Here is a 15,588-nt window from a genome sequence, read left to right on the forward strand (position 1 = left end):
TCAAGCCCCTGGTTTGGATCCATGTTATTTAAGATATCTTCCCAACATGTTTTAAGACATGGTTTACCTGGTCCCAGTTGATGTTCTTGTTGTTGAAGTTGTATTTGGTGAAGACACCTTCACAAGTACATGCATGTACTTGTGCATGTAAGTCTGAATATCGATTAGACTGTGATCGGAATTAGTTTTTTTTTTTTTTATATTGTTATGTTTCTTACCAGGTCCTCATGATTTGTGGAGATAAGGCCAAGTGTGTTTTCCAGTCTTGTTGGCTCAATTATCTGCGAACTTAGTGTGTTCATTACAGAAACTTAGTATTATTATTATTAAAATCAAAAAGAAGCGCTAAGCCACAAGGGCTATACAGCGCTGCATCAGAGACTTAGTAGCTCATGTGTGCGTGACCTTTCATCTGCGCTACCTCCGGGGAATGTTTCAGCTATAACATTATTTGCTACATTCTTCCATTTTGTATGCCTTAGGTTGAAATCACCAAGCAGTAAGATGGTTGGGGATGGAGCTGGAAGGTTTTCCAGACAGTAATCAATTTTCAGTAGCTGTTCCTTGAACTGTTGGGAGGTTGCATCTGGTGGTTTATATACAACCACGAAGACTAGGTTTGGGTTCTCAGTCTTTGTTAGAACTTCAACTACGTACATTATTTGTGATGTACAGCATCTCCGTGCAGATAACTGACTCTCTGACATACAGAAGCGCTAAACCCACTAGGGACATACAGCGCTGTCTTTATAGTAGTATGTCATAGATGTCAGCTAGGCCTGTATACATTGTACATGTACTTGTAGAAATAAATTTATTATTATTATTTTCTTAACTGTACCCTCTTCCATCACAGTTTAATATAACTATACATAATATATATGAAGGTGTACAGGTGGTCAGGTAGCTGAAGCCGTATGGTGGTTGGCCGCATGACAAGACATCTTGGTTGGGTGGTTAATGGGGTTTAAATCCTGTCGACAACACGACGAGGGTCATTAAGCACAGTAACCTCTTCAACACCAGGCAAGAATACCTTGATCCATAAAACAGGAATTAAAACAAACTCTTAGCATATACACGCTGAGAGAAATACACATTTTAAGGTATATATATATATATATATATATATATATATATATATATATATATATATATATATATATATATATATATATATATATTATATATATATATATATATATATGTGTGCCGGGAGCAATGGGCTAGTAACCCCTTCTCCTGTATACATTTACTAAAAAAGAGAAGAAGAAAAACTTTATAAAACTGGGTTGTTTAAATGTGCGTGGATGTAGTGCGGATGACAAGAAACAGATGATTGCTGATGTTATGAATGAAAAGAAGTTGGATGTCCTGGCTCTAAGCGAAACAAAGCTGAAGGGGGTAGGAGAGTTTCAGTGGGGGGAAATAAATGGGATTAAATCTGGAGTATCTGAGAGAGTTAGAGCAAAGGAAGGGGTAGCAGTAATGTTAAATGATCAGTTATGGAAGGAGAAAAGAGAATATGAATGTGTAAATTCGAGAATTATGTGGATTAAAGTAAAGGTTGGATGCGAGAAGTGGGTCATAATAAGCGTGTATGCACCTGGAGAAGAGAGGAATGCAGAGGAGAGAGAGAGATTTTGGGAGATGTTAAGTGAATGTATAGGAGCCTTTGAACCAAGTGAGAGAGTAATTGTGGTAGGGGACCTGAATGCTAAAGTAGGAGAAACTTTTAGAGAGGGTGTGGTAGGTAAGTTTGGGGTGCCAGGTGTAAATGATAATGGGAGCCCTTTGATTGAACTTTGTATAGAAAGGGGTTTAGTTATAGGTAATACATATTTTAAGAAAAAGAGGATAAATAAGTATACACGATATGATGTAGGGCGAAATGACAGTAGTTTGTTGGATTATGTATTAGTAGATAAAAGACTGTTGAGTAGACTTCAGGATGTACATGTTTATCGAGGGGCCACAGATATATCAGATCACTTTCTAGTTGTAGCTACACTGAGAGTAAAAGGTAGATGGGATACAAGGAGAATAGAAGCATCAGGGAAGAGAGAGGTGAAGGTTTATAAACTAAAAGAGGAGGCAGTTAGGGTAAGATATAAACAGCTATTGGAGGATAGATGGGCTAATGAGAGCATAGGCAATGGGGTCGAAGAGGAATGGGGTAGGTTTAAAAATGTAGTGTTAGAGTGTTCAGCAGAAGTTTGTGGTTACAGGAAAGTGGGTGCAGGAGGGAAGAGGAGCGATTGGTGGAATGATGATGTAAAGAGAGTAGTAAGGGAGAAAAAGTTAGCATATGAGAAGTTTTTACAAAGTAGAAGTGATGCAAGGAGGGAAGAGTATATGGAGAAAAAGAGAGAGGTTAAGAGAGTGGTGAAGCAATGTAAAAAGAGAGCAAATGAGAGAGTGGGTGAGCTGTTATCAACAAATTTTGTTGAAAATAAGAAAAAGTTTTGGAGTGAGATTAACAAGTTAAGGAAGCCTAGAGAACAAATGGATTTGTCAGTTAAAAATAGGAGAGGAGAGTTATTAAATGGAGAGTTAGAGGTATTGGGAAGATGGAGGGAATATTTTGAGGAATTGTTAAATGTTGATGAAGATAGGGAAGCTGTGATTTCGTGTATAGGGCAAGGAGGAATAACATCTTGTAGGAGTGAGGAAGAGCCAGTTGTGAGTGTGGGGGAAGTTCGTGAGGCAGTAGGTAAAATGAAAGGGGGTAAGGCAGCCGGGATTGATGGGATAAAGATAGAAATGTTAAAAGCAGGTGGGGATATAGTTTTGGAGTGGTTGGTGCAATTATTTAATAAATGTATGGAAGAGGGTAAGGTACCTAGGGATTGGCAGAGAGCATGCATAGTTCCTTTGTATAAAGGCAAAGGGGATAAAAGAGAGTGCAAAAATTATAGGGGGATAAGTCTGTTGAGTGTACCTGGTAAAGTGTATGGTAGAGTTATAATTGAAAGAATTAAGAGTAAGACGGAGAATAGGATAGCAGATGAACAAGGAGGCTTTAGGAAAGGTAGGGGGTGTGTGGACCAGGTGTTTACAGTGAAACATATAAGTGAACAGTATTTAGATAAGGCTAAAGAGGTCTTTGTGGCATTTATGGATTTGGAAAAGGCGTATGACAGGGTGGATAGGGGGGCAATGTGGCAGATGTTGCAAGTGTATGGTGTAGGAGGTAGGTTACTGAAAGCAGTGAAGAGTTTTTACGAGGATAGTGAGGCTCAAGTTAGAGTATGTAGAAAAGAGGGAAATTTTTTCCCAGTAAAAGTAGGCCTTAGACAAGGATGTGTGATGTCACCGTGGTTGTTTAATATATTTATAGATGGGGTTGTAAGAGAAGTAAATGCGAGGGTCTTGGCAAGAGGCGTGGAGTTAAAAGATAAAGAATCACACACAGGGTGGGAGTTGTCACAGCTGCTCTTTGCTGATGACACTGTGCTCTTGGGAGATTCTGAAGAGAAGCTGCAGAGATTGGTGGATGAATTTGGTAGGGTGTGCAAAAGAAGAAAATTAAAGGTGAATACAGGAAAGAGTAAGGTTATGAGGATAACAAAAAGATTAGGTGATGAAAGATTGAATATCAGATTGGAGGGAGAGAGTATGGAGGAGGTGAACGTATTCAGATATTTGGGAGTGGACGTGTCAGCGGATGGGTCTATGAAAGATGAGGTGAATCATAGAATTGATGAGGGAAAAAGAGTGAGTGGTGCACTTAGGAGTCTGTGGAGACAGAGAACTTTGTCCTTGGAGGCAAAGAGGGGAATGTATGAGAGTATAGTTTTACCAACGCTCTTATATGGGTGTGAAGCATGGGTGATGAATGTTGCAGCGAGGAGAAGGCTGGAGGCAGTGGAGATGTCATGTCTGAGGGCAATGTGTGGTGTGAATATAATGCAGAGAATTCGTAGTTTGGAAGTTAGGAGGAGGTGCGGGATTACCAAAACTGTTGTCCAGAGGGCTGAGGAAGGGTTGTTGAGGTGGTTCGGACATGTAGAGAGAATGGAGCGAAACAGAATAACTTCAAGAGTGTATCAGTCTGTAGTGGAAGGAAGGCGGGGTAGGGGTCGGCCTAGGAAGGGTTGGAGGGAGGGGGTAAAGGAGGTTTTGTGTGCGAGGGGCTTGGACTTCCAGCAGGCATGCGTGAGCGTGTTTGATAGGAGTGAATGGAGACAAATGGTTTTTAATACTTGACGTGCTGTTGGAGTGTGAGCAAAGTAACATTTATGAAGGGATTCAGGGAAACCGGCAGGCCGGACTTGAGTCCTGGAGATGGGAAGTACAGTGCCTGCACTCTGAAGGAGGGGTGTTAATGTTGCAGTTTAAAAACTGTAGTGTAAAGCACCCTTCTGGCAAGACAGTGATGGAGTGAATGATGGTGAAAGTTTTTTTTTTTCGGGCCACCCTGCCTTGGTGGGAATCGGCCAGTGTGATAATAAAATAAAAATATATATATATATATATATATATATCCTGCGATATAGCTTGATGGGATCGTGTGAATTAAATTATTATTATTATAATCAAGGGGGAAGCGCTAAACCCGGAGGATTATACAGCGCTTGGGGGGGGGGGATGTGGAAGGCATTCAGGCTTAATTCGGGGAACTGGAGCACAGATCCAATTCCCTAAATCAAGAGCCCCTCACCAACATCAAGGAACCTTCCTTGAGGGGTGCTAAACCTGTAGAGGGGTCACATACCTTCTCAATTGTTGCACTTATTCCTCTAAAACATTGCCTTAACTTACCTATTGATTTAGTAATTATGCAATAATATTTATTTTCCTAATAGGTTCAGAGGACCTCCGCGAGCCACGGGTTGTTGACCTCTGTGCTGTATAGCCCTTGTGGCTTAGCGCTTCTTTTTGATTATAATAATAATGTTGACCTCTGCCCGGATAATACTGCATGTAAATTCTTTATACAAAATATTTTAAGAATGGAACTTGCAATATTTCGTAGGAACATGGTGAAAATACACATCACAGAATATTAAGGAAAACTTCACAAGAATATAATCTTATTATAATCGTAGCTAAGCGCTAAACGTAGGTCACACAAGAATACACAGGTTTTATCAGTGAGGGGGGGGGGGGGTTCGATTGCAAAATGAGTGTAGATGGGTAGCCTGTCTGTCTAACCTTCAGCGGGACGAAGGACCGAACTTTCATTACTTTTTAAAATTTAGATTTTTTATTTCCTTGCAAGTTTACAATGTGGTTGACATATTGTAGGATTATTATTATAATCATGAGGGAGCGCTAAACCCGTAGGATTATACAGCGCATGTAGGGGGGGGGGGAATGGAAGGTATTCAGGCTCAATTCAGGGAACTGCAGCGCAGATCCAATTCCCTAGATCAAGAGCCCCTCGCCAGCGTCAAGGATTATTATTATAATCAAAAAAGAAGCGCTAAGCCACAAGGACTATACAGCACCAGCGTCAAGGAACCTCCCTTGAGGGGACATATTGTAGGAAGTATACATACATAGGTAGTTTACAGTGAGGGTTTACAATGATTTGTAATACAAAGAGCCACTATCATACCTTGGCATTACGGGCAGTCTAAACTTGAACAGATTACCGATTACTTAACACCAGATGTCCAAAACATAGTTTGGTCAGGTTGCACTAAATATTCATTAGGTTATACTTATGTCAATAGTATTATTATAATAAAAAAGAAGCGCTAAGCCACAAGGGCTATACAGCTATGTCAATTATATGTTATTCAACATTTACATTAAAATATTTACGTTAAAATAGGAGAATTTATTGTACTCTGAGCATTTACTTTTGGGGTTTTGAGGCTCCGGGAGTAACATAGTGAGCAATTAGAATTTGAGGCGGTGGAAAGTGATTTGGTATTATTATTATTATCAAAAAGAAGCGCTAAGCAGTGTTTTGGTAGCTTTGTTGGTAACTGGATGGCGAAACGTCCACAACAAAGACAACCAGACGCCGCACAAATACGGAGTATTTGGTTTTGGGTGAGTAGCACTGCAAGAGAGCTAGAAACCCACAGAGGGAGAGCAAGCGCACCGAGGTGTGGTTCTGAAGTTTGGAGCATTTTACAATGTTTTTAAGGTTCATAGATTCAACTAAACGGCGACTGTTCGAGTTGGAAGTAAGAGTCTTGAATTGATATAGGGACGGAGAGAATTGTTGAGATTAGAAAGACCGGAAATGTAGGGAAGGCAGAGGATAGAACAGGGTTCCTTTGGATGTATCTAGCAAGGACAGGAGAGAGAGGAGAGCCCATAGCGACACCGAAGGTTTGGGTGAGTAGGTGGTTTTTAAGAAGAGTCTTGAATTGATATACAGACAGGGTTCCTTTGGTATCTGCTGGTAATGAGTTCTTAATTTTTGGGCCTTTCATGTGCATAGAAATTTTAGTGCGAGATGGACACGGGGAATATCAAAGAATGATCTGTGCCTTGTGTTGTGGTGCTGCGTGTCGCTGTATATTATTATTATTATTATAATCAAAAAGAAGCGCTAAGCCACAAGGACTATACAGCATGTGTCGCTGTATAGCCCTTGTGGCGCTGTATAGCCCTTGTGGCTTAGCGATTTTTTGATTATAATAATACTGTGGTGTGTGTTCTGTTAAGGTTGGTAAGTAGTAGTTTGAGTAGAATTATAATAAAAAAGAAGCGCTAAGCTGAAGTTTGAGTAGAGGGTTTATATTTGAGTGTATTATTATTATTATAATCAAGGGGGAAGCGCTAAACCCGGAGGATTATACAGCGCCTGGGGGGGGGGGATGTGGAAGGCATTCAGGCTTAATTCGGGGAACTGGAGCACAGATCCAATTCCCTAAATCAAGAGCCCCTCACCAACATCAAGGAACCTTCCTTGAGGGGTTATTTGAGTGTAGTGTTCTATGTATATAGTAGGCACAATAAAAGGTATGAATGTTCTCTATGGTGAGTAAGTTTAGACTTTTGATTATTATTATTATTATAATCAAGGGGGAAGCGCTAAACCCGGAGGATTACACAGCGCCCGGGGGGGGGGGATGATGTGGAAGGCATTCAGGCTTAACTCGGGAAACTGGATTATTATTATAATCAAGGGGGAAGCGCTAAACCCGGAGGATTATACAGCGCCTGGGGGGGGGGGTGTGGAAGGCATTCAGGCTTAATTCAGGGAACTGGAGCACAGATCCAATTCCCTAAATCAAGAGCCCCTCACCAACATCAAGGAACCTTCCTTGAGGGGTCGGGAAACTGGAGTACAGATCCAATTCCCTAAATCAAGAGCCCCTCACCAACATCAAGGAACCTTCCTTGTGGGGTTAGACTTTTGAATATTGGTGGAGTATGCTGTCTGGAATGGGAATTTATCATCATTCTGACTGCAGCCTTTTGCTGTTATTAGTGGTCTGAGATGGTTTATTGTTGATCCCCATGCACAAATTCCATAGGTGAGGTAGGGGTAAATGAGTGAGCGATACAGGGCAAGGAGAGCTGGTTGTGGAACATAGTACCGTATCTTTGATCGTATGCCTACGGTCTTAAGAGATTTTCCTGAAGATTTGTTGTATGTCTGAAATTTGAGGCTACTGACAAGGTGGATTCCTAAGAATTTTCCCTCCGAGTCTTGTGACAGGCGATCCGTTTACCATTATGTTAAGTGGAACATTTGTAGCTCTTTTTCCAAAGTGAATGAAATATTATTATTATTATAATCAAAAAGAAGCGCTAAGCCACAAGGAGTGAATGAAATAGGTTTTGTCAATATTGAGAGTAAGCTCGTTATTCATCATCCAGGTAGATATTTTCTGTAATTCAGCATTTAGTGTTGGCTAGTATGACTGGGCTTGGGCGAGAGAAGACATACTTAGTGTCATCTGCAAATAATATGGGTTTGAGTAGTTGAGATGCATTTGGTAGGTCATTGATTTAAATGACAAAGAGAAGGGGGCCAAAGACACTTCCCTGCAGGACGCCGACTGTAACTGGTTGCGTGGAAGAGTTTGCTCCATTTGTGTACACATATTGGCTTCTGTTGCGAAGGTATGACTTTAGATAGTTGAGGGAGTGCCCTCTTATACCACAGTGTGTTAATTTTGTGCAACAAATCATGGTCAACTCTATCAAAAGCTTTACGTAAATCGACGAATTTATTATTATAATCAAGGGAGAAGCACTAAACCCGTACGATTATATAGCACCTGTGGGGGGATGTGGAAGGTATTCAGATTTAATTCAGGGAACTGGAGCACAGATCCAATTCCCTAGATCGAGCCCCTCACCAGCATCAAGGAACCTCCCTTGAGGGGCCTTGGATCAAGAGCCCTTTATTAGTATCAAAGGAGCTAACAAGGAATATATAAGCTGACGGTGATCTTTTAATCCAAGTTATTAATACATTCACGAAGAAGCGATAAACATGTAGGGGGTCTTGCAGCGCCTGGAGGAATGGGGAGCATTTAGGCTCGATCCAAGGGAGGGGAGTACAGGGCCATAATTAGATCGAGCCCCTCACCAGCATCAAGGAACCTCCCTTGAGGGGCCTTGGATCAAGAGCCCTTTATTAGTATCAAAGGAGCTAACAAGGAATACATAAGCTGACGGTGATCTTTTAATCCACGTTATTAATACATTCACGAAGAAGCGATAACCATGTAGGGGGTCTTGCAGCGCCTGGAGGAATGGGGAACATTTAGGCTCGATCCAAGGGAGGGGAGCACAGGGCCATAATTAATTAATGAGGTTTAAAGCCTATCAACTACTTGAGGGTCATTAAGGCTGCACATATAAACTTTTCACCAGAAGACAAGAATACGTTAATTCTTAAGACAGGGATTCAACTTTCAGCGTATATTAGCTGAGAGAAATAGATCTCTCAGGGCATAAAACTTCACCCACAGGTCTAATTATTATCGTAACCAAGCGCTAAACCCACCAGGGTCATTAAGGTTTAATCTACAGTTAATCTCGCTTAATGCCAATATTTATATTTTGTTTCACAGATTGGCTTATTATTCACTTTATTTAATGGTGATGTTATTAATAGAATTAGTAATTTTAAAATTAAGTGTAATGTTGGGTGTGTCAGCTGTGAACACTAAATATCAGTCAAGCCGTCATCTTATTTACACGAAAGCACTAAATCCTAATAGGTTATACAGTGCTAAACGGTAGATAAAAGGTGTAAGGGGAGACAAGTGCCTAAGTGAATGCTATGGGTCAGTTTCATGAATGAAACCGAATATCAAAATGGTACACAATACCGACAGGTTGGTAAGACATGTGCAACAGTTAGGCATCTTTATTCCAAAACGTTTCGCCTACACAGTAGGCTTCTTCAGTCAGAGTACAGAAAAGTTGGCAGGAGCAGTAGAGAAGTGAAAAGGTAATCAGTCCATTACCCTTGAAGACGTAGTTTTGAGGTGGTCAATCTAAACCACCTTAAAACCACGTCTTGAAGGGTAATGGACTGATTACATCTTCACATCTCTACTGCTATCAAATTTTCTGTACTCGACTGAAGAAGCCTACATTATTATTATAATCAAAAAGCGCTAAGCCACAAGGGCTATACAGCAAAGAAGCCTACAGTGTAGGCGAAACGTTTCGGAATAAAAATGCATAACTGTTGCATATTATAGGGAACTCGTGAAAAGTAAGGTACACAGATGACACACTCACCAAACTCTGCTTATACCACCAGGTGTGTGTTTACTGATGAAGGTGAGGCTTTGTCACTAGAGTTCAGTTGTCAGTTCTACGAAGTATCTGCGGCGGACTCCATGCTGGGAGTACATCTAGCATTCCACTCTCTGCTGAAGGAAGCTCGAGCACTCCAGTTCATCAGGAGACTTCCACAACCCAGTCCCAAGGTCTCTAAGAGTGTGCTACTCTCCTCTGCAGTATCGAAAGTCATTGGGAATTTCTTCACCAGGACAGGGGCAGTTCCAAACAAAGGTAGTCAAATAACATTTGACAAGCTTGCACAAAAATGTTGATATGCTATTCAATACTTGTGTGCTATTATAAATAATTTTAAATATCTTGTATATTGTTGCAACGTGTATTCAATGATAACCTTTACTACCAATATTATGAATTTACTAAAAGTAGTGTTGTAACTAATACAAATTTAGTAGGTTCTTTATTCCTGAATTATTTAATTTAAATAAAGTACTGAAAAAGAACTGGACATTATCATTTTCACTGGGACGTGCTAAACCCATAAGAGCCTGGGTAACGAGAAGGATGGAGTGGGGGTAACCAAGTTTGATTCAAGGAAAGGGAGGGTGGCTCCAATTCCTTGGTTCAAGAGCCATTCACCAGCATCAATACATCCTCTTGATTATTATTATAATAAAAAAGAAGCGCTAAGCCACAAGGGCTATACAGCGCTGCAGGGTAGGGAAGGAAGCGAGGGTATTGGATGGCAGAAGGGAGGAGGGATGATCAGTATGTTACAGAAAACAGCAGGGCAGGGGATAGTACGGGGGTAGAGGGTAGCAAGAGATTGAAATAGAAAGGGCTGAAGGTATCAGAATTTGTGAAGTAAGTCAGTTGTTGTCAAAAAGTCAATGAGAGAGTCTGGAAGAAAGGTGGGTCCATCAGCGAGAAGGGAAGGTAAAGAGAGAGCAGCAGAGCGAAGACGACGACGGAGGTAAATTCTGCGTGCTCGTTGATAATGTGGGCAGTCCAACAGAATGTGGCTGACTGATAATGGAACTTGGCAACTCTCACAGAGAGGAGCAGGGCGCCTCTCCATGAGATATCCATGAGTAAGACGAGTATGGCCAATGCGAAGACGGGAGAGAGTAGTCTCCCAACTTCGACACTGGTGATAAGAAGACAGCCAGTAACCTATACTCGGTTTAATAGATTGAAGTTTGTTGCCAAGCATAGTAGACCAACGTTGTTGCCAACGGGTGTGAAGTTGGGAAGAGATTGCAGCAAAATAGTCCGTAAATGGAATACCTCTACATGAAACTGGTAGGTCATGTACTGCTGACCTCGCAGCAGTGTCTGCCTGTTCATTGCCGTGTACGTCAACATGACCAGGGACCCAACAAAAAACAATATCTTTATGCTTGGTAACGATGCGGCGTAGGCAAAGTTGGATATGGAGGACTAAGGGGTGAGGTGTATCAAATTTCTGTATAGCCTGTAAAGCACGAAGGGAGTCTGAGACTACCACAAATGATGACACAGGCATAGATGCAATACGGATAAGTGCTGTAAGGATGGCATACAATTCAGCAGTAAAAATACTAGCCGAAGATAGTAAATGCCCTTGTACGATGCTGTCCGGAAACACTGCTGCGAATCCTACGCCGTCTGAAGACTTAGAGCCATCTGTGTACACAGCAATGGCATGAGAATGAGTGAAATTGGTCAAGAAAAAGAGAGCGGGAAGCGACCGTAGACAGTTGGGCTTTCGAGCAAGGGAGAGAGAAAGAACAGACTCGAACAGCTGGAACTTCCCAGGGGGGTAGGGAAAAGTGAGATGCTACATGTACATAGAAAGGTGGTAATTGAAGAGAAGACAAGAGCGAATGAAGGCGAAGATAGAAGGGACTGAGTAAACGGGCGGCGAACAAATAAAGAATATCTACTAATATCAGTGACCATTCTATAAACGGAAGGATTGCGGAGATCATGAGAGCGTACATAGTAGCGAAGGCAATGGGCATCACGGCGATCGGATAAGGATGGAATGTTTACTTCTGCATAGAGGCTCTCGACAGGGGAAGAGCGAAAAGCACCAAGGCATAAACGTAATCCTTGGTGACGAATGGGGTTAAGGCTAGAGAGAGTAGCAGGAGATGCCGCTGAATAGATCTGGTCACCATAATCAAGTTTCAATAAAATAAGGGTGGAATGTAGGCGAAGGAGGGTTCGACGATCAGCTCCCCATGAAAGATGAGCAAGGGTTTTAAGAAGGTTCAGCCGGCTGTGACAAGTTGCCTTCAGAGAGGTAATGTGAGGTTTCCAGGATAACCTATGATCAAAGAGGAGGCCCAAAAACTTGACTGTATCACGTTCAGGGATACGGGAGCCATAGAGGTACAAAGGATGATCGGAGACGACAGAGCATCTAGTGAAAGTAATTTGGTGGGTTTTAGTGCTGGAAAATTTAAACCCACGTGTGGTGGCCCAATTGGAAACGCGGTCGACTGCATGCTGGAGAGAAACTGTAATAAGGTGACAGTCAGCGCCTGCACAGGCAATAGCGAAGTCATCAACATAGAGTGATGACCAAATATTTGATGGAAGACTAGAGGCCAAATCATTAATAGCAACTAGAAAAAGTGTTGTGCTCAGAACACATCCCTGGGGGACACCTTCAGCTTGGATAAAGTCCAGGGAGAGCACATTATTTACCCGAACACGGAAATGCCTGTCAGTTAAAAAGTTCTTAAGGAAGGATGGTAGATTGCCTCGAAGGGCTAAAATATTATACCTCCAAGTTGTGTCATATGCCTTCTCAAGGTCAAAAAATATGGCAATAACTGAGTGGTTATTCGCAAAGGCATTACGAACATACGTATCCAAGCGTAGTAAGGGGTCTATGGTAGAACGTCCCTTACAAAAGCCATATTGATGAGTGGAGAGACTGTTGTGTGTCTCTAAATACCACACTAAATGTCTATTTACTAGGCGTTCCATCACTTTGCAAACTGCACTGGTAAGAGCAATGGGATGATAGTGGGAGGTTTCATGTCCCATAGTGCCTGGTTTGCGGAAAGGGAGAACAATGGCAGATTTCCACAGCTGTGGAAGAACTCCTTGTGACCAAATAAGATTGTAAAGGCGTAATAGGACTGCAAGGGCTGATGGATGTAAATGTTGTAGCATACGAATATGAACGTCGTCGGGCCCAGCTGCCGATGATCGGCAAGCTGAGAGTGTAAAAGGCACATTATATGCTGTTCTTCTCTGAGAGAAGAAAAGTCCAAGGGTGCTAACTCTCTGGCAGACTTTGAGGAAAGAAATGAGGGGCATAGATGGAGTCCCTGAGAAATACGGACCAGATGATTGCCAATTTCACTGGCAACATCTAGTGCGTTTGCTATATCAACACCGGCAACCCGCAGAACAGGAGCTGGGTCAGGAGAATATTTACCACTCAGTTTTAGTACTTTTTTCCAGACTGCACTCATAGAGGAAGCAGAGGTGATGGTAGAGACAATCTCGCCAGCAAGTGCGTTTAGCGTCACGGATGACACGGCGAGCGATCGCATGCTTCTGCTTAAAATCAAGAAGTCTCTCTGTGGTTCTATTGTACCGGTACCTGCCCCATGCAGCACGTTTCAAACGTACTGCACGAGCACAAGCAGGAGACCACCAAGGCACGCATTTCTGAGAATGCCTGCCCGAAGTTTGGGGTATAGAATGAGAAGCTGCGGTTAAAACGGAGGACGAGAAGAGGTGTAAAAGCTCATCGATGGAGGACGAAGAAGGAACCTCTCTAAAAACAGTTAGGTGTGAGTAAAGGTTCCAATTTGCCTGATCAAATTGCCAGCGTGGGATGCGAAGAGGTGGTGAATATGAAGGGGAAGTAAGAATGATTGGGAAATGATCGCTGTCATGTAAGTCCGGAAGAACAGACCAAGTGAAGTCTAATGCGGCGGAGGAAGAGCAGACTGAGAGATCAATGCAAGAGAGAGTGTGAGACCGAGGATCAAAATGGGTGTGAGTACCTGTATTTAAAACATGGAGGGGGTGGGTGGCAAGAAAAGCCTCTAACTGAATGCCACGGGAATCACAGTGAGACCCCTCCCCCCAGAGGAAATGGTGGGCATTAAAATCACCAAGTAACAGAATCGGTGGTGGTAATGACGAAACAAGAAAGGCAATATCCGGAATAGATAATGCCCGAGAAGGAGAGAGATATAAAGAACAGAGCGTATACCGCCTATGCAAGTGGATACGGGCTGCTGTGTAATGCAGCGAAGTACGAACAAATAGCTGATGGTACAGAATATCAGTGCGTAGAAGAAGGGCACTTTCATTAAAGGTCCCATCAGGAAAAGGATCTGAAGAATACAATAAATTATAGCCTGAGATGGGAGAGATAACAGCAGAGTGTAATTTTGGTTCCTGTAAGCAAACACCAACAGGGGAAAACTGGGAGAGTAACATCTGAAGCTCACCCCGATTACCCATGAGGCCGCGTATATTCCACTGTAAATAGGCCATGATTGGCAATGATAAAAGATACCTGAAATCCGCAGGTAAGGGTTCCTACGGACTAGAGGGGTTAGAAAAGTCCACATGCGGAAGCAGTGGAAAACGTTCAAGCAGCGAAGGAACGGTGCGCTGTGAAGAAAGGAGTTGCGCAGATGGAGTAGAGGAGAGAGAAGGAGCGGAGGGTGGATCAGTGTCCATTGATGGTTTGGTCTCTGCAATATATTCAGAGATTGCTTCAAGTGTTTCAGAATTCAGAGACGTCGTATGGGAGACAATATTGGAAATGGTAGGGGGAGGATGAGTAAAGATTGGAACTGTAATAGACTGTACCAAGGTAGGGGGGGGCGAAAGGGTGGAGGGAACTGGAGAAGCATGGAAGGGGACAGAAGAGGCAGAAACCTGGGAGGTGGCAGAAGAGGAAGAAACTTGGGAGGGAACAGGGAAGGAAGGTACAGTACGAGGAGGAGGGTGAACATCTACACTTGTAACAGAGCCAGTGAGAGGGGAAGAACCAGGTACAGAGACAGGGAAGGGAAAATGAGGTGGAAGATGGGTAGGAGGTGTTAACGGACCTTTTTTTGACTTTTGAGAAGTAGAGGGACGATTGGGAGGAGGTGTCATACGAGATCTCGTCGCTACTGAGGCTTGTGAGAGAGAACACGAAGAAGTGAGATCAGACTGAGACGTTGAAGTAGGGACGTCTGAGCCGAGGACAGCAAAAGAATTAGCTACAGGAGTGACTATGGGAGAGGTAACCACAGAGGTGGGTGCAGAAGATGGGATACCAGAAGTGGGGGGACGTTTTGAAACACGGGAATAAGAAACACGAGGTAGTCTCCCTTGGAGGCGGAGACGAGAAACTGCCATGGCATAAGGGAGACCTTCTGCCTCTTTGAGGTAACGGATTTCCCGCTCGTTTAAGTAGACTTGACAACGGCGAGAGTACGAAGGGCGAGCCTCATGACAATTAGGGCAAGAGGGAGGTCGATTGCAAGACGTATTAGAATGGTCATCGGCACCACAGACTGGGCATTCGGCGATAGATCTGCAATATTTCGCTGGATGGCCAAATCGCCAGCAATTTCTACACTGTTGCGGTGTAGGGATCACCTTTCGAACTTGTAACCGATGTCCTGCTACATAAACTGAGGATGGGAGTTCACGGCTGTCAAAAGTTAAATGAGCCACATTGCTAGGGTATCGTCTCCGCCCGCAGGCAGGAAGAACGTAAGTGTCTACCTTGAGGATTGGGAGATCTTGGAGTTCCAGCTGTTCAAGAATGTCAGTGCCACATGTCTGGAAATTTTGTTGAACTATGGTATGGGGGCAGAATGACGGTACCACTACAAGAATTGAGGGAATGATGCTTTTCAATAGTTACAGGAACAGTATTGATATGGGAAAGAC

At 42.8% G+C, this 15,588-nt stretch overlaps 1 protein-coding gene across 1 annotated transcript in view; it reads left to right on the plus strand.

The window, feature by feature from the left end:
* Positions 1–10,195, plus strand: part of LOC128696117 (putative uncharacterized protein DDB_G0282133) — an 85,908-nt gene extending 75,713 nt beyond the window's left edge. Inside the window, exon 5 of the mRNA XM_070094812.1 lies at positions 9,698–10,195. Within this exon, the coding sequence (XP_069950913.1) occupies positions 9,698–9,992 (295 nt within the window). The 3' untranslated portion in view covers positions 9,993–10,195. The remainder of the gene's footprint in view (positions 1–9,697) is intronic.
* The last annotated feature ends 5,393 nt before the right edge of the window (positions 10,196–15,588 follow it).

Source organism: Cherax quadricarinatus, chromosome 48 (genome assembly GCF_038502225.1).
Source record: "Cherax quadricarinatus isolate ZL_2023a chromosome 48, ASM3850222v1, whole genome shotgun sequence".
NCBI classification, from domain to species: Eukaryota; Metazoa; Arthropoda; class Malacostraca; order Decapoda; family Parastacidae; genus Cherax; species Cherax quadricarinatus.